The sequence below is a fragment of the Zingiber officinale genome, chromosome 9A, assembly GCF_018446385.1.
Source record: "Zingiber officinale cultivar Zhangliang chromosome 9A, Zo_v1.1, whole genome shotgun sequence".
Lineage (NCBI taxonomy): Eukaryota > Viridiplantae > Streptophyta > Magnoliopsida > Zingiberales > Zingiberaceae > Zingiber > Zingiber officinale.
Genome location: NC_056002.1, coordinates 135,660,659 through 135,680,976, shown reverse-complemented (window position 1 = coordinate 135,680,976; position 20,318 = coordinate 135,660,659). Strand labels below are relative to the sequence as shown.

Sequence of the window (20,318 nt, the reverse complement as noted above, 5' to 3'; positions counted from 1 at the left end):
GAGGAGGTTATGCTCGGTCATGTCGAATTTCAACCCCAAGATCTCATGTGACAACACCCCATATTTTAATCATCGTATCATCCCGAGAGAACACGTGGGGACTAAATCAAGTAGGCTAGATTTGTCAAGTTGGCGGGTGATCATTTATCTATGTTTGATTTAGGAATCAAAAGTCGCAAGCAGTAAGGACCACAAGAGCAAGTCGACATTTAATTTGAATTTTGTTCCTTTATTACTGTAATAAAAAATGATTATGCCAAGTCGATTAAGAAATGAGAGAGATTTTTATTCTTAATAATATGATTATAATATATCTATCATCCTCAAATTAATTGGACATCCCAAGCAGATTTTATTAGTCTATTATTATTCACATGTAATCTAACATCTGCAGCATTAACATCGAAGCAATGATTTCTCTCTCCATTAAAATTGTATCAGTTTTTTTCTTCATGGTCGAACTACGCCATTGGATCCAATAGGGGAATCTTGAAGTTGATTCACACCCTCAGATCAAGTGCGAATCTGACCTGATTAGCACATGCGTGCTTCCAACCATTAGATTCTCAGCGTTGCCTCCCATTTGCTCGATCAAGGGCTTGTAAGGGCTGAAGTGACCAAATTTATGGCCTTTAGAGACTTCAGGTATCTATGATTTAAACCTCAGCTATGACATATTATAAACTAAGCTAACGAACACAATTATCAGTTTGTAAATATCCAAACGAAATCCAATGTGTAAAACCATTATAAAGATAAGCAAATTAGAACATCATGTGATAGAAGTATGACTCTTCTTCTTGCACTTTTTTCTCAATGGTAAATGTTCTCATCTTCACCTACTCTACTAAGAAGGTGGCTTTCCAATTGAGGGAAAGCTTATGTGTATCATCAAAATGAGCAAGCTTTCAATCTGATTCCTCTTGGCTGGAAGTTTCTCTCATCGCCTAGGAAGACTTTGTTTCAATATAGGGTTTGTCTAGATTGCTTAAGCTTGCGTAGAGATTAGCAAAGGAGATGCTATAGCAACTTTGGTGGAAGTATACCCTAGACCTGTAGTACCTATAGTGAAATAGTTAGTAGATGGATTTATTTCAAGTCTTTGGACTTTCTACCAACAAAACTACCACAAGATGCTAGGAGTTGGGGTAGAATTGATTCATAGATGATAGTCGACTAGGTTGCGGCATTGAGTCCAATTATCTCAAGCTGTAGATGATTTAGAGCGAACCTCCCCAACTGAGTCAGGTGGTTCAGTTCCACGTCTGTACTACAAAAAATTTAGAATGATACGGCGCCACAGGTCCCTTGTAAACCAAGGCCAGACTGAGCTATGATTGATCGATGATATCGAAAAACTATAATCACCGGAAAAACAGCATTCATAAGATGTCTCTCAAAAATCCTTTTTAATAGATATAGTCCAAAGAAGATCTGTATCAGACTTGACAGTAATCCTGTCTTCGCGCACAATGTTTGAAGTGCTTATCAAACCACCAAAGCTCATTCCTGTGTCAACTGCAAATAAACCATGACCAAGCCAAATTTCTATTAGAATTTAGTTAGATGCTAATCCGTATTGTGGACTTTTTGGTCATAAGAAATGAAATAAAAGATTAAAGGATTAATGATCAGATAGTAACTCAAATCCCATTGCAGACCAGTGGTAGTGGTGCTGGCTGATGGTGCACCGATAGGAACCAATCCACAATGTGGGCCTTCGACTGATGACTGGATGTGGATCTCATGACAATGCGTCTTTGGAAGAAGTTGGATCAAACAATCATCTGAAAGAAGAATGATTCGTATGTTTGAGAACTTGTACAATACGTTGATGTTTCCAGCTTCATGATCAAATCTTCCGCCAAGAGCTCCAGCAATTAAAATGCAAAACTGTGATGAGTATGTGGCTTCAGTCAGCTGTAACAAATTGATTCTAAGAATAGATTGGGTTACTAAGATATTGAAAATTTGCACAAACTACTAGCATTTACTTGAAACAAGTACAAATTTCCTCAGTCTCACTACACAAACTACCATGGACTTGCTCAAAAGGAGAGCTTTCATAATGTTAGTATGCATCTCCATTTGTATGAAGAGAAAATGAAGCCCAAAATACAGGATACTCATCACAGTAGTTAGATTGTTTATTTGTTCTGGACAGGCAAAAAAAAAAAAAAAGTTATAAGTCTTCTAGCTTTTGATCTCATGAGAAATTTGATGAGGAATTAAATTTGAATATTTATGACAGTTTCTTCAAGGAATGGAGGACAGCTATTAATGTAAGAACCTTGCACAGTTTCAGACTCACCAACATATGATATCATTCATTTTTTAACAAACACATGATTTACATGGAACATGATCCAGTGCAGTAAACAACCAAGCTCGAGAGATGAGTATATGAGTGTGTTTAGAAGGGTATAGTGACCCAAGTAAATTCATGTTTAGTAGGATATGGTGGGCCCGAGGAACTAGCAAATAGAATGGTTCTATTCGGGTTGAGTCGACTGGGCAGTATGGAGCCATTGCTACACGATAACAATCAGATTGCAAGAACCAGACAACCATCAGCAAAACAGTCAACTACTAGCAGATGAGAAACAATGTTGGAGGATTAAAGGTTATAAAAGAGAAGCTCGATGGAGTCTTCAAAGTTGGCGAAAATAGGGCTAGTTAGGTCTTGTTAGAACTTCTTCAAGTGCTCTAAGCTTTCATTGTAATCCTTGTAACTCTTAAGCTTGTAACAGGTTTCTCCACCTTCAGTAATTGATCAAGAAGAAGAAAGTCAATAATTTTCCAAGCGGGGTCCGTCGGTTGGATCATAAGTCGTGGAGTAGGAGACTATGGGTTGCTTAACCATTTGCGATTGTGGTAAGTGTGATTCTTATTTGTGTTTTCCACTTTACTAATTGTGCTTGTAACCTTGCAATGAATAGCAAGAGACGATAGAATCACATTTGTAGGTAACAATCGCTATTCCACCACCTCTGGCTCCAGTATCTGATGTAACAAGTGATATCAAAGCGAAACTGACTTAGGAAGGACTAACCACCGACCAAGCAATAAAAGATGGCCAAGATAGAGTACAATCCTCTACTATGTTATGAAGCCTTTGTATTTTGAAAGAGATGGATGGAAGTTTGGCTCTAAATGGATTTAGAAATGGTGTACACATCGAAAGAGGAGTATACATGGCCTTTGGATAAAACCAGAATGAGAATTCGAAGAAATGATTGGCCGGAGCACCATATTGAGCTATATGAAGGGAATAAGAAGGTTTGAGATTCCTAATATCGGAGGTGCCCAAGAGGATGTTGGACAAGATAGATGAGGTGTGAAAAGATGCAAGGGACCTATGGAAACAAGTAATAAGAATCCCAAGAAAAAGGAAAAAGGTAAAAAGCCAAGATTATGAAATTAAAGAGGAAGTGGAGGAAAGTGAAAAGAGATATGAAGCTCCACAAGAGGTAGAAGAGGAAGAGATGGAATTCCAAAAGTTGAGGTAGTCAATGAGGATTTTAGGCCTTCTATATTAGATGGATCAAGTGGGGAACCATCTAACTCTTAAAGGAATGAAAGATAGTCCATGAAAAGTAAAGAAGTCTTAGAGGCTCAAGTCTTGAGTACCTCCACTGGCACCAAGTCAAATAAGCACATTTGTGCTATCTAAATTAGATGCCTCGAAGAAGAAGAAGAACCATATCATTTGGTTCACATGTGGAGAAGAGGGCCATTACCATACAAAGTGCCCAAAGAAAGGTGAGGGAAAGAAGAAGCAAGGAGATGGAAGAAGAATGGACTCGTGCTAAGATAGAGACAAAGGTAAAGGAGAAATTATGCTCTCCTAATTTGTATTTGAATTCAAATTCTTCTATGTATGGGGTGATACTTATATACATTTACCCGTGCATAATTTTGGCTTTAGGTATTATGATAGGCTAGAGTAAATTTTACAATATCTCTATGACTAGAATTCATGATAGGACTACTATACCTAGGAAGAGGCAAGTGAAAAAAGGGCCTAGGTATGTAATCCAAGAAAGATAGGCGCATGCCTAGGAATTGGTCTAGGAATGTCCAAGATGGGCAAAAGAAAGTCTTACACTTGAGAATGATTACATAAGCGAAACTAAAGGATAGCACAACAAATCTTAGGAATTTGCTTAGTATGTCTCGAGGAATGTTAGCCTTCAATCCCGCTCTAACTTCTTTTACAGCTTTTGGTTTGGTTGTTTATTGTTGTTGATCAATCCGCAGCAGTTGACTAGAATCTTCAACAATCAACTGCTCCACTTTTATCATCAACATATCTAACCATTATCTCATCAAACGAGCCATGCTAGCATTACAACATAGTCGATTGGAATTTTCCATCGGACAACTGAGCCATGATCGGTTGATGAGATAGGGCGTGGAATAGAAACAATAGGGTGTGGAATAGAATCCTGGGGGTCGAACCATGCTAAATCACTTTCAAAAATTAAAAAGCACTATTCACCCCACCCCTCTAGGAAGGCACTATTCTCAAAGATGGCTTTAGTATGTGGCAGAATTTGAGGCATTAAATATTGTATTTTTTTACCATATTCATGTGGTAACCGTTATTTGGATATACATAGTATCACAATAAGATACCAAATATAGAATTACTGATGTGGGACTAAGCTAACTGAATCAGTAACACTTTTAATTTAATATCTCTAACATTTCCCAGTGATGTATTCAATTTACTGTTTTCTTATATGTGGTGAACTTGCTCAGAGAAAAGGTATTATTTCATTCCTTGCCTATGGAAGGCATGTGTTTAGCATTCAGAACATGAATTCATCAGCATGCTAGACATTTACTAATTGATGCATCAAGTTATCAATCATAATAATGAACAAGCATCTAATCATAGTAATTTGTCATACAATTATGATCATCAGCTAAAATATGTGGAAATAAGAAAAGAATTAGGCATGCTGGCTACTCACATTTGACTTAGCCAATTCGTCCATGGAATCACAAACATAATTAACACATTTGTGTAGATCTGTGGTGTCCTGGTCATATGATACATCCTCTACTTTGACACCCTATAAAACAAACGCACTTTAATGTCATTGAGTAACATTTATTAGCTCTGCAGGGAGTTCTTATGCTAAACTATGCAACAGAGGAATCATGAACGAAATTACAAAATAGAATCTCTGTATACTCATATGTATTGTTTTGAATTTATAGGGCATTGTAGTTTATATAGTCATTATGCTTAGATATATTGTACTCCAAACAGCATGACAACTAGAGCTTCCTATGACAAACAGAAGGTTCAGTATCTTTCAGTAGTGATAAAATGTTAACAACCATGATAATGACAACCTTAAAAGAGCTTACCATGTTAACATAGAATTCCTTCACTTCTGGTCTTATTGAGTCCATGTCACCCCTAATTATGTCTGGTTTGTACCTTCAAAATGAAATAGAAAATCACAATTAACTTAGTTAAAATTGAAGAAAATTTGGCTAAGGTAGAGGTGCAGCGAAAATGGAAAAGTATATAATATAGAAAGAGGAAAAATCACTCTTCCAACTATCCGAGCTTATATCACCATTAGAATCAAGTAAGTACATTGGTGCCTTATTATTGACATTGAGAATCGAGATTTATAGACTTGGCCAAGATTCAAAAGAAAAGACAAATGGCTGCAAAGGAAAGAAGACAAATAAATGTCCATACTTCAAAAGAGGTATGCCCAATTATTCAGGATAATGTACTTTACAATTCAGTTCAACTAAGTTCTGCGACGAACTAATTCTTTTTAAACTACAAGCCTTCCACTTGAGCTACCAAGCTAGATCTTGGTCTAAGACTAAATAAGACCAGATTTTCAGGAAGTGAAGATTTAATTGGCATAAATTGAACAGAAAGTTTGAACCTGAAACAAAAAATTTCGAAAGGATTGATATATAAAGCCCTAACCTGTGCCGCACTTCCATCGGATCTATCTCGGGGAATAAATTGGGCATGCCGTCATACACGCGATTCGCCCCTCCATCGGCAAAAACACGGAGCTTTGCTGATCACACACATACAATAATAATAATAATAATAATAATAATAATACGAACACCAACCGAATCCCAAGGAGAAGAAAGAGGAAGCAAAGGGGTGAGGAGGTCACCGTGGCTCCAAAGTACGGGCGCGAATCGAGGGAGGCGCTGGTTTAGAACGACGAGCGCGTAGGAAGGCGAGCTGATGTCGGGCGGCGCAGGAAAGCGAAGGAAAGTGGAGGCGTGCCTCATCGCCTCCATGACCGACCGGCTTTCCGCGAACTTGCCCAGCGGCCGTGTACTTGTTTGAACGACCGCGTCTCTCGCCGGAAGAAGCGAGATTTGTTCAATTATTTTTCATGTCCTCTTTCATATTTATTAATTACTTTATCCAAATGCCTTTGACTCGTTCAATTATGTCGTCTGATGAATTTCTATTCTCCAAATAAATAAATTGTGCCTTTTTTTGAATGTTTCAAACGAGAGAACAACGTCTTTAAACTCGAAGGAAATAACTTTTACACGATGCGCATTTTAGGCTGGCCAGAATCTGACGGACCGGAAAATAAATTTATTTAACTAAAAAAGTAATTAAATATTATTAATAAAAATTAATTAGGTATTATTTTTATAATTATATATGAAAATAAATAAAATATATATATAATTGACTCATAAAATATAATATTATTTAAACATCTTTAAAAATAATCCTAAAGATTTTAAAAGAATATTCTAATTCATCAAATTCTAATCATCCATTTTAGATTTAGGCAAAAGTAAGAAGTCTGCCCAACATTTTTTTTTCCAAATTATCAAAGGTCGTCCTATTTTTTTTAAAATAAAAAAGCATAAAAAAATTCAAACGCTATAGTATTTTTTCCATTAGTATTTATTGTTTAAATTCTAAATTGGTTAAACACATTGTAACAGTGTCAATTTCATAACAGCTGCTATAACATATACTTAATATGTTAAAAAATATTCACACATTGTAGCGATTTATGATTTCGTAACTACTACAATATCTATATAACTATGTTTACCTACTAACTACGAAATCATTATTGTAACAATTACGATTTCATAACTGTTGTAACATGTCCGACTGATTCATAGTTTAGATGGAAAATTTAGATGAGAGATAATAATTGGAACAATATTTGAAGGATAGGAGAGTAAATGAAGGAGTGAGTAAAAATTCAATAAAATCGAACCGTATTGAACCAACCGAATTTAGAAATTCGGTTTGGTTAATTCAATTTTCAATTGTTTAAAAAATTTAGTTCGATTTCGGTTTTTTTAATTTTATAATCCAATTAAACCAAATAAATCGAATAAGAATATTAATTTAATTATTTTTATTTTAAAAATAATAGAAATATTATTAATTAAATAAAATATTGGTTTTTTTAAATTGAAATCGAATCAGGTTTTAAAATTTTGGTTAATTCGGTCAAAAATCAAATTAATCTATATTTTATCAGTTCGATTAGTTCAATTTTCGTAGAAAAAATTGGTTGATTCAAAAAAAAATTATTTGTTCGATTTTTGATCTATTTGGCCCAATCAGTTCGATTTTAAGCGACGATTATCAAAATAGGAGCTTCTATGTAAAAATGCATAATTTTGGGATTTTTATTTTAGGTATGATACGGAGAGAATAATCTTTGACGACGTCAATAAATCTAAGCATGTAAGGTACTCAACAACTTGAGCACCTCAGTTCTTGGTCGAGCGCCTTAGCTCGAATGCTTAGACATTTAGTTGCATTAGCATTTAGCACCTTGTCGCCTCATCAACTCCAATGGCTCTAACTCCCCTGCTAACTCGGCAAACCAAATCTCTTGTGTGATTCAGCCACTCGGGGTCTCCGTGCAATATGACATTGAGCTCTTTAAAATAGGTTGGACTCATCTACCCTGACTCAACCATCACCCTGATCCTTGTTGAATTGGTCATGTTGGCCTGTATGTATTGATTCACAACCTATAACGACAAAGTAATTTATGCCTTATGGCAAGGGTGGTTAAACCGAGAAGTGAGACCACAATAGATTAGTGGTTACATATTTTAGAGAAGCGTAGGCACAATCTTTATAGGCATATTTCTTATGAAATGGGAGGTACGCAGAGAATAAGGCTACTTGGAACTCTCAATTTTCTACACATCTATCTTTTTCTTCTCAAACCATTTTTTTTGTCTTAAGCATTAGGGGGTTATTTTGCCCGTTGCAAATAATATTAATAAACTACTTTTAGTTTTTTCAACTCGAAGTAGTAAGAGCAGGAGATGTTAGAGTATATACTAAAAGTCTAGTTTTTTGTATAAATATTTATTTTGAAATGAAAATCACATTGATCAAATATCTACAATTATGCTAATTGTAGTTGTTCATTTAATTTATATTGTACATAACATGGTGTGAGAAGACACACAGAAGATCATGTTATCAGTTCCTTATAAATTATAAATAGTTGCTCACAACCAAGATGAAATGGGACAAACCATTGGAATGGTTGAAATGTAATTTGGTATGAGTTTATCTTGACTATAAAGTTACACTAGTACACTCTGAGTGTATTGAGCAGGACCATTTGAGGTTGTTCTTTTTATACTGACTGTTAAAAAGAACAAGATCTCTGTTATTATGGAGTGTATACTCTTAATCATGATATAATAACAAACACGTATACTTAATATTTATTTCTTTAATTTATCAGAGGGTGCAATTTAGTTCGTTAAATCAATAGGTCCAATAAGTTGGGAAATGATATAATTTATATGGTGTGTTGTTGATTATAGAATAAAACTGTGCCCTAGTAATCTAGGTTGACGATGTCCCCTTGAGAAGCTCATAAGGATTGTCATGTAAACCCTGCAGGTGGATTTAGTCTGACATGACAATAAGGTTGAGTGGTACTACTCTTGGAGCAAGATATTAATTAAGTGAGTTGTCAGTAACTCGTTTAATTAATGGACATTCGATATCTTAAACACAGAGAGACTAACACACTCATGATAAGAAGGAGCTCATATTGTAATATGGGATTGGTGCGGTAGTGCGATAATAACTCTTTAGTGGAATGAGATATTATTGATGAACTTGAGTTGAGTGTTCGGGGCGAACATGGGAAGGTCAAGCTCATCGGGAGACCAAAACCAATTCCTCCTCTCGATCCCTATTGTAACTTCTTATTTATAAAGGCTTATATCCTCTTAGAGCCAAGCTTCTTACCCACCTTATGGTGGTCGGGCAAGCCAAGCTTGGAGCCCAAGCTAGGGCCGGCCAAGCCAAGAATTGGAGCTATGTTATATGGTCGGCCAAGCTTGGAGCCCAAGCTAGGTGGCCGGCCACATCACATTAAAAGGGTATTTTATTTTTTTTTAAATCTTTCCTTTTGTGGAAGTCATAGTTTTAAAAGAGAGTTTTTAAAATTTTAAATCTTTCCTTTTATAACTTTCTACAAAGGATTAAGAGAAAGGTTTGATATCTTTCCTTATTTGTAGTTAAAAGAAAAATTTTAATTTTTTATAAAACTTTCCTTTTTGGTAACCATCCACATGTTTTAAAAGAGAAATCTTAGTTTATAAAATTTTCCTTTTACAATCAACAAGGGATTTAAAAGAGATATTTTTTAATTAAAATTTCTTACCGGAAACAAATAAGAAAGTTTTAATTTTGTGTTTAAAACTTTCCTTGTTTTGAGCACAAGGAGGTGGTCGACCATGACAAGAAGAAAAGGAAGTTTTAATTTTTTGTTTTAAAACTTTCCTTTTTAGTCATTGGCAAGGAATATAAGGAAGTTTTAATTATGTTTAAAACTTTCCTTCTTTGCCAAGACCAAGGATTATAAAAGAGATGGAGGGGTGCCTCATAAGAATAACACATCTTCTATTCCTCTCTTCCAATCCTTGGTGGCCGACCCTTGTCCTTTTCTCTTCTCCTTTTGCTTTCTCTCTTGGTGGCTGACGGCATCTTGTGTGGAGATCTCTTGGTGGCCGGTTGCTTGAAGGAGAAGAAGAAGAGAAGGAAGCTCTCTTGTCTAGCATCCCTTAGAGGTTAGTTGGTGGTCGTATCTTGGAAGCTTTGGAAGAAGCTTGAGTGGATTTCATCTTAGAAGATCGTCGTCCACACGACGTCCAAGAAAAGAAAAGGAATACAATAGAAGATCAAGAAGTCTATAAGTTACAAAAGGTATAACTAGTTATTAGTTTTCCGCATCATGACTAGTTCATCTTTTGTATAGATCTTGAAAAACCAAACACAAGAGGTTAACGGTTTTAAGTTATCATTTTTGTTATCGATTTTATTGTTCAATTTCATGTTTCGATATTGTGTTTCTATTGAGGTCTCTATAGTTAAACCTAATTTACTGCAAGAAGTTAAATATCCGATTTCTTTGTGAGGCTTTGTCTAGGAAGTGGTGGATGATCCCATACCCAAGAAGGCCTAGTGTCTCGCCATGTTTAACCTGGAAGCCGATCTTTGAAATAGATATTTGATAACTTTTGTAATATGGTTTAACTTAGGAAGATCACATCGGTTAAACTTGGAGTAAAAATGTTAAGTATCGTTTCTAATCCAAGTTTAACTTCTGAAGGACAATTTGGATTAATAATGTTAAGCATCATTTGCAATCCAAATTTAACTTCAGTAGAGCACATGGGTAGTTAGGATAGTTCTATGATTGTATACATTTTTGTACAAGGGAACTAGGACGGTATTCCGAGTAGCAACCAATAGGAGATTCTCTAGAAGTATATTCAACAGTTCAATCAAGTGAATTCAAGGTCCCCCTCGCCAACTTAGGAGGTATTAACTAGTGTCTTCTTATAGGCCTTAGAGGTGAGGATTTCTTTCAGTCCCTAGTGAAGAGACCTCTGTGCAATTATAATAAGCTCCTCAATCGAGCAGAGAAACTATTAACCTAGAGGAGACGCAATGATTATGACAATAATAGAAGGTGTTGTCCACACGATCAAGATGAGTGAAAGGCAGGCAGAATATCACCTGCCATTCTGAGCCGATGTCTTGAAGCCTTTATTACCTTACACACCACTCAATGTATGAAAGGAGAGGGCTTTATAGATTTGTGTGGAGAAACACAACTATTGCAACTCTTGGATATATCGTCGGAGATATATGTGTTGGTCTAGAGAGGCTGACTAAGGGGGGGGGGGGGGTTGGGGGGTGAATAGCTTGCAATTAAAAAATTATCTCTTACTTTTTCTTTAGCAAGGATGCACAATTAATTAAGCACAAATAATTAAAATAAACAATAACATAAAAGGAAAGAGGTACAGAATTTAATTGGTTACAACCTAGGTGATTGTTAATTTAAGGTAGATAAAAAAACTCTAAAAGATTTCCTTCTTTAAAGGCGGAAAAGCATGTTACACTCTTTAAAAACTCAGAAAAAGACTGAGTTAATTACAAAAGTTGTTGTTCAAGTTGTGTTTGAGCTAGAGGATAGACCCTCTATTTATAGTGCTCAGAACACTTTTTACCATTGGCTGATGTGGCAACTAAGGCGCCTTAGTTAGCATAGAGGCACCTCCATGTCAACAAATCCTATCTAGTGTAATGCCTCGAACGGTGCTTTGTCGCAACAGGTCTTCTGGTGGGGAGGCGGCTTCATTAGCACCGAGACACCTCCACTCCCAGCGCTGCAATGTTCCTAGGAGTGTAAATGAACCAAGCATTCGTGGACAAACTTGGTATTTAGCTTGATAAGAGCTTGTTTATGTTCGTTCAATATATACAAGATTAATTAAATAAATAAGCTTAAATAGCTCGTTAAACTAAATAAACAAGCTTGAATACATATGTGTATAACTCATTAACATTCGTGAACAGCGTCTGTGAACAATGTTCAAGAACATTATTCATAATAAAACTCTTTTTAATATATTAAATAAATAAATAAGTTTAAATTATCAAGCTTAATAACCAATCAAACAACTAAAAGTTTCAAACAATCAAATATGTTTGAATTAAAAACTCAATAACATCTAAACGAACCAAGCTCAAGCCAAACTTATATTGAGAGCTCGATAATATCTAAATGAACCAAACTCAAGCCATGCTTCAAACAAGCTCAAGCTAGTAAAAAATAAACCAAGCCAAGATTGAACAATCATTTTAAAAACTTGATTCATTTTAAGCTCGGCTCGGCTTGATTACCTTATCAAACAAGTTTGAACACCCCAAAGCTTGACTCGGCTCGTTTACAACCCTCAACGTTCCATAGTGAGGCATAGAGGCGCCTTGGTTCTATTTGAGGCTCCTTCGTGACTCATATTTTAGGCAACTAGTCAGATGGCCAATATCCTTGTTGACCATCTGCTTTCGCACGCCTGGGTGATCTTTCAACCGTCTAGAATCGAGCTTACCCGAACCCAACTCTGGCATTTTCCTAGAGCAGTCTTCCGCTCTAGCTTCTCGTCCCTCGAAAGTGTTGCAGCATCCTTCTCGTTTGCTGGTGTACTCTTCCACAACACCTCGTCCCTCGGATGCACCGAGTCTGTCGACTCGCTTCCCATGTCATCCTTCTCGCTAGCTACGTCTTCCACTCGACTTCTTATGTTCTTAAGTTCTTGCACACTTAAACATAAGGATCAAATACAACAGGGTTTAACTTAACATGTTAATCATATCAAAACTTACCCGGGGTACTTACAATATGAATTTTCTAAATTGAAATTATAGGAAAAAGAACAAGACTTATCTATCGATATGACTTGAGCTATAATCTCAAGCTATTAGCCTAGGCTGATCAGGCTAATCTGGACATCTGGAGTTCGAGTAGGATGATCATTGGTCGAATGCTCCAAAGTGATTCCGAGTGCCATGAGATATGAGCGGCTTGAGTTCTTGAGTCCAAGTGGCAAGTCGAGTGTTGTTCGACTAGGTTGCTGAGTCGGGATGTCGAATGTTCTTGCCAAGTCGATCTAGTGTCGAGTCTAAGTTGGCCAAGTGTCAAGCTACTAAGTCGGTTGAGTATCGAGTCACTGAGTTGACCGAGTTGCCAAGTCTAAGGCTCGAGCTGTTAAGTCTAAGTGTCCGAGCCATTGAGTCGATTGAGTACCGACTATTGAGCAATTAAGTCTGAGTGTCGAAGTTGTCGACTTGGTCAAGTGTTGAATGGGTCGTCTAGTTAGGAAAAAGAGAAGTCAAGACATGCGATTAACGCAGTTTTCTTAAAATAGATTAGTCCCCTCTAACAATGCTTTGAACTTATGGTGGGAGTATGTTGTTAGAAGCGAATTCGAAAAATTCGATGATCATATTTCTACACTGCTATGCACAGTGAAAATTTAAAATTTTATTTGTGATTTAACAATTAAATCAAAGGAGTGTTCGTAGATAAACATGATCTTTATCTAAACATGGATTACAATCTAACTATATAAGTAAGATCCTAAAAACATAACAAAGATAAACTATCATGTGATTGATTCATCTAATGCTCATTTAATCATTTTATTTAGACATGCTAAACTATCTAAAATAAACATATTAGATCATTTAAGCATAACCTAAATAAACTTATTAACACATGCATTAATAAACATATGAGGGGGTGCTTGGTTGGATGGAATGAGAGTAAGGAATGGGAAAGAGATTGAAAGTGGGTGTTTGGTTTGGGGGATTAGTGGTGGGTCCCATGGATTCATTACCCCAAACATGGGAATGAGTCATTCCCTAGTAAAAGGAGGGGAATGGGAAAGCCCCCATTTCCATTCCCTACTTCTATCAATCTCATTCTTATTCTCATTCCTTTCAATGAACCAAGCACCCCCTGAATCAATGTACAAGCATAAACATACCTTCCAAATAACCTATGTTTGGGAATGACTCCAACTATTCCAGTTGTAGCGAAATAATTTCTCGTTGTTGTCATGAGCTCGTACTTCCTTCGTCTATTCCGATCCACGATTGAAGTCCTCTTACCAACACTTGATCGTACTAGAGATCAAGTGTCGTTTTTCGTCGAGACGATCAAAATGACTTCCTCGAAGATAAGGAGGGGGCTTCCTAATTACCCATTCACAAGGGGTTGTCTAATAGCCCTCAACAAGGGGCTATGCCTTCCAAAATTTTACAAGAAGGTTAGAGGCAACAATGCTTCTCGAAGAGGAGAAGTAGCAATAAGGAGATGAGACTTTTCGATGGAAGAGAGGGAGAAGATCTCTACCTTCTTTTTTTTATAGGAGTGGCTACCGAAATTCTCAAGGAGAAGAGAAAATGTGGCTGCCCAAACTCTAAGTAGAGGAAGAATGCTTGCTGTCCGAATTTTGCAAACACTCAACAAATTGTTTCTGCCGTATCTCTTTTCTTCACAAGAGACGAATTAATTCAAAAGCTGATCACTCACCACCCTCCACTACGGGAAAAAAAAGCAAATCTCCATTCGTTCTTCTCAAAAAGAAAAGAAAAAACGTGAGTTCATTTCTTGTGTTAGTGGAGTTAACGGGTGAGTGGGAAAGTGGAGGATAAGGAAAAAGAAAAAACAAAATTAATTATTTTTTTTTCTTGATTTCATTTCAGGATAAGGAAAGTGAAATACGCAATTAGTGAGAAGGACAACACAGGAGAGAGTTGACAGACTCAGTGCGTCTGAGGGATAAGAGGTGTTGTGGAATAAGAGTGTAAATGAATTGAATCGAGCCGAATATGCAGAAAAATTTAAGGCTCGAATTCGGTTCGAAATAGGTATATTCGAGTTCAAGCTCGATTTGAAACTCGAAAACATTAAAATGTTTGGTTTGAGTTCGGTTCGAATTAGGACTCGGGTTCAAGTTCAGCTCGAAATATTTGAATATGTTCGCGAACTATTTGAATTATTGCTTGAAAATAGGTTCGAAAGACTTGAAATTTATTTATTTAATATATATTTAACTTATATTAATAAATATTAAGGTTTGCGAGCGGCTCGAATGATATAATTTGGGCTCGAGTTCGGCTCGAAAAAAAGTTCGAACATGTTCGAGTTCGACTCAAATTCGATAAATTCGAATACGAATCGAATATTTTTCGAGCCGACTCGATTCGTTTGCAGTCCTACTACGGAAGAGTATGCTAGCGAACAAGAAGGAGGCGTGTGGCGTTTCTGAGGGATCAGAAGCCTGAGCGGAAGCTTACTCGAGGAGAAGGGCGAAAAATAAGTTTGAATGAGTCATATTCCTGATGATCGAAATCACCCAAGCGAACGGAAGAGAAATCGAACATTCAACGAGAAGTTGACTGTCCGAGCCCCCACTTCCTCGACACGCCCTTGTTCAAGGTGGTCCACTATTCCAGGCGCCCGAACTAGATAAGTTTTATCAACACCAACTATTGCGACGTGGATAAAATTTTATCTGCACACAGGCGCTTGGAGCCCTTCCAGTCGCCCTGAGCTGGCACATCAGCAAATGTCAGATGACTCAGATTCAACCAACAGACTATAAATAGAGCTTTGGTCTCAGTAGTTTAACACAACACTCTGTACTTCGAACAACATATCTGTTTTCAAGTTCTGTGCTTCCAACACTTGTAAGAGGTTTCTCCGCCTACGACAAAAGGAGAATTTGATTAGTGCTTTGAACATCTTGGATAAATAATCTTCCTGATTGTAATCAAGTAAAAATCGATAGCATTTTTTAATTTATGCATTTTATTTTATTCTAATAAAGTAGTTGTCTTAATCAAGCTGTAATTTGAGAAAGTTCTGTTTGTTTTTTCAAAGCAATTCATCCCCTCTTGCTAGCCGACTGAGAACCAATATATAAATTTAGTTTAATGAAGCCTTGGGAAATATAAAATCACATTTAATGGATTTAACTCATCTTGGAGGGTTGTTCCAAGTCTCATTTATAAAAAGACTATCTTTTTATATTGTTGGAGAGAGGATGTTTTTGAGATTAAAATATATTATATGCTTTTAAACTTATTACAAGATTTATGTTTTTTTTTATTTCTCTAAACTCTTTGATGGATTTCCTATAGTGGTGACAATTGGGAGTGTCTTATATTACCTCTTATTTCTCCTACACTTTTCGGTGTCATAATGTCCCATTCATGATAAAGTCTCTTTCTGTCCATCACTTTTCCATTCATATTTTTCCAACATCAACATCCTCAAGAGTACACAACAAGATCCAAGAATCTACAATCCGATAGTTTCATCTTATTTCATTAAAATATAGGCATAGCCATTTTGGATTGTCAAATGCTGGATCGGGTAATCGAGCGAGTGATTGTCGTTAGCTTGCAAATTATGTCACTCTTGATCTAGGGGAAGCGACCCATGAGTGGGGGCTAGTGCCCCATCATTCGAGGTCCCTAACAATAGACTAACAAAATTATGGGAGTTAGATTAAGGTCAAGAGCTTTCTCCTCAACACGACAAGAAGAAATCTCGAATGAGTGAGTCAAATGTGAATTGCCCAACTAGGAGGCATGATTAATGTGATCTCAGGGGAGCTACAAATGTGGATTCAAATAAGGCTTGCAAGACGCACGATCACATTGAAAGCTTGGAAGTTAGCTGGACTTCCAAAGACCGAGGCATGCCCAACAATAGGCCAGGCCCTGTGACCACAAGGGAGTGACCACCCACCCATAATGCCACTTTGGTCATTTATCTTTTGCCACCACTTTGGTCATTCAAGCTACCGTGGCCAACTATTTTGTCGCTCAAGTGCACATTGGCTTGGGCAATTCTATACATGTCCTTTTCAAGAAGGCACTCAACTAGATGCAATTGGAAAAACCAGAGTTGCACAAGGTGGCCACAACTCTATTTGTCTTCTTGGAATATAGATTAACGTAACTTAGTATAAAAATTAAATAGTTTAATCTTAGGTTTTGCCATCTAATCTCTCCCTAAATTTATTCTGTTTAGGTTAAAGACTTATTGCTTTTCTCTCCGCTACGATTAACTTAAACTTGTTTCTCTTTTCTTCTCCCTCGACAACATCAAAAATGGAGATCTAATGACTTAGAGTTAACAATTTTTCAAAAATAAATCCATTTAACCTCTTTTTCAAGTTAAAGTTGAAATTGATTTTTGAAAATAAGTCAATCATTTTTTAGAAATGCCTTTTAAAATGTCTAAAAAATATATATATTTTTTGATATTTTAGCCATGGATAATTAGCATGCTATTCTTTTATATATACTAGTGTGATCGTGCACAAACGTTGCGTATATAATATAATAATATATAAATTATTTGGATTTTTAAAAATCTGAATTATTTGGATTTTCTAGTGTTAACCTTATAAACCAAGAATTAATTATTTGTAGGGATGTAAATGAACCAAGCCGCTCGCGAGCTATTCGAAGCCCGATTCGATAAAACCTCGTTTGAGCTCGTTTAATGAGGCTCGTTAAAATAAACGAACCAAGCTCAAGCTTTGCAATATTCGGCTCGTTAACTCGTGAACACGTTCGTTAAACTCATTAAACAACTTTTAAATAAAAATAATAATAGTTTTGATATTGAATTTATATATTTTACACTCTACTTATGAAAAATATAAACAAATATATTAAATTTATTTATTAAAATAAAATTATAAATTTTAATAATATTATTATAATTTTCCCTAAATATATAATTTAGTTTTTAATGAATATTTAAATTTATGATTTATATTTATTAAGCTCGTTTAGGCTCGATAAAAGCTCGTGAGCCATGAATATATTCGTTAAATAAAGTTTGAGCTCGGCTCGATTATAAACGAGCCAAGCTCAAACATTCAAGAGTTCGGCTCGACTCGGCTCGATTACACCCTTAATTATTTGGGTAAGATTCGTCAGACCCATACAATAGTGACGCTAGAGAATCCCAGCAACAAACTACTGTAACGAGCTTCCCTATGAAAAAAGTTAATTTAATTTAATATTATACTTATCTTAGTAAAAAAAAACTAAGAAAAATATATTTTTTAACATCTTCGGCCTAAAATATTTATAGAAGCTTCTTTGATCATAGTGTTGTCAATTTTAAGATACGAGACTAAAGAGAACTATATTTTTTTTTATATAAAACAACCTAAATTAATGATGAGAAAAATTCATAATAATACGCTGTAGCTGAATCTCGAACTCTAGATTACTGATTGTTTCGCTTGTGGAATTACTAATAAACTTTGGAATTATTTTTAGTGTAAATAAAAAAAAGGACATTAAAGTAAATGCATTTTAGGCTTCACCAAAGTTAGTTAGTAAAGGGGAAGATTTTTAATAAAATAATAAGATATATATATATATATATATATAAAATTATTTAAAATTTTAAAATTTAAGTATTGGAGCAAAAGTAAATCATTATTTTAACGATCCTGAAAGGATCACCTCAAAATTTATTGAAATAACTATTCATAAAATATCAACTATGTAAATCCGTAAGAGCATTTAAAATTTAAGTATGTAACTATAACACCAAGTTCGATTTAACTATTTTCATTATTTTTAAAAATTTAACAAATTATGTAATTTTGAGCTTACCGGCCGATATCATGCATATTTTCGTAGAAAAAACAAATTTGAAAAACTCCATGAGGGGTGCCATCTTCCAAGTGGCAAATGTCATGGATCATGTTGACCCGTCGCCAAGAGAGGAGAATTCACATGACCACGAGGAATGAAATGCACTCCAAATTAAATACAGTTCGTAGTAAGCATCAAAATGACTTTCTCAAGGGCCTCTCATCCCATCCAAATGAAATAAATAAGCGTCATTTTTATTTTATTTTGAAATGAATTTTATTCAAATTCTACTTATTGGTAAGGCAACTGTGCTCATCCCTCGCGCCTCCATCAATTCGTTTTAGGATTAATATGAAAGAGATAAATAACGAATGACTACTCGTCTTTAAAATAATAATTAATACATGAGGAACATATTTTTTTCGGGTAAATTAAAATTTAATTCCTAAACCTAAAGTTAATAACACTTTTTTATGTTAGCCATTAGCATGGGTGGAGTCACCCTAGGACTAATTAAGGTGGGCTCTAGCGCCACCCATCTTACAAAAAAATAAATAAATAAATAAAATCAAAATTTTTTTTTACCAAGTTCCACAATTTTTTTCCCCTGATTGCTTGTCCATATGGTTTATTAAATCAAAATTTTTGATTTGATTTAATTAAAGCTCCAAATACACATTACTTTATTAGGACTTTTAATTAAATCAAAAATTATGTACGACCCTTTATCTCTACAATTTCACGCATACACGAACAATAGGAGCTGCTGCCTTCCTTCTTCTTCCTCGCAATTGCGGAAGTGTAGGTACAAAAGATTTTGATTTTGATTCTCTTTGTCTTTTTTCATCATTGGGTTCGAACAAATTTGTTCGTCTTTGGAATGAATTCCCTTCGAACTCCTTTCTTAACGGTGTAATCTCTTAATTTATTGAAGTTCTTTGCATTATCATTTATTTGATATTTCATATTCATATACTGTACAGACATTCGATAGTAACTCGATGAGTATAATCGTGATATCCTTTCTCTCGAGTAGCACGTCATCGTAGGTTTATTTTCATATTATCTGAATTTTTTCTTTTGATAAATTAACTAAATTTATTAACAGATTTATTAATTAATTTGATTAGTTTTATTTATATAATTGATTATTTTTTTTTTGTGAGTTTGATATTAGATTGATCATCAAGAAATATTTCTTCATATTTTCATATTTTCATCATTGCAGATATGACTGATACAACTATTGCAGGAAGAAATATATAATATTTTTTTTATTGTTATGACTTACATATTCATAATATATAAGAATAAGGATATGATGGTACTAGAAATATGCGTGGTTCTTATAATAGATTATAAATTTTTTTCTTGAAAAATTATTCATATATATATATATTATGTACATTACTAGAGGGATAAAAATTCATTTATTTCCATCACAAGGAGGTCAAATAATATTGAGCAGAAATTAAAAGAAAAGGACGTTTTAAATTATAGAAATTCATATATAAAAAAAGTCAACAAAAAATATTCTATCAAATATTTTATTCCTAAAAATCTTTTATTTTGTAGTATTGTAATAATTACTGGGTAAGTATTTAGTAACTATTGAGTATATGATACAATATTATTCCTTATTTTTAAAGTTATTATAGCAATTATGATTAGTTGTATAACGTATAGTAACCATTATAATGTGTAAAAATTAATTAATAATTATTATAATTATTTTAAAATAATTTTAATTAATTTAAAATAATTTCGATAAAATTTAAATATGTTACTATATTAT

The 20,318-nt window shown here is 34.9% G+C and overlaps 1 protein-coding gene across 3 annotated transcripts; it reads right to left on the bottom strand.

Annotated features, from left to right (window-relative positions):
* Positions 1-1,308: 1,308 nt before the first annotated feature.
* Positions 1,309-6,410, bottom strand: LOC122020848 (thiamine pyrophosphokinase 1-like). Of its 3 annotated transcripts, none has more exons than XM_042578874.1 (6): positions 6,171-6,410; positions 5,969-6,065; positions 5,383-5,455; positions 4,980-5,081; positions 1,644-1,920; positions 1,309-1,518 (listed from the first exon to the last, which is right to left on the bottom strand). In XM_042578874.1, the coding sequence occupies exons 1-6, from the start codon at positions 6,298-6,300 to the stop codon at positions 1,397-1,399; spliced, it is 801 nt and encodes a 266-aa protein (XP_042434808.1). In that variant the 5' UTR covers positions 6,301-6,410; the 3' UTR covers positions 1,309-1,396. The 3 variants fall into 3 exon arrangements, with proteins under 3 accessions (XP_042434808.1, XP_042434809.1, XP_042434810.1); XM_042578875.1 differs by having other exon boundaries at positions 1,662-1,920; XM_042578876.1 differs by having other exon boundaries at positions 1,644-1,893; positions 6,171-6,409.
* Positions 6,411-20,318: the final 13,908 nt, after the last annotated feature.

Bases quoted from the DNA above. Each gene is read 5' to 3' on its own strand.
- LOC122020848 (XM_042578874.1), bottom strand. From the start codon at position 6,300: ATGGAGGCGATGAGGCACGCCTCCACTTTCCTTCGCTTTCCTGCGCCG. The intron at 6,066-6,170 runs GTGACCTCCTCA...GTGTGTGATCAG, and splicing joins GCCCGTACTTTGGAGCCACG to CAAAGCTCCGTGTTTTTGCC. The intron at 1,921-4,979 runs GTGAGTAGCCAG...AATTTGTTACAG, and splicing joins ACGAATTGGCTAAGTCAAAT to CTGACTGAAGCCACATACTC.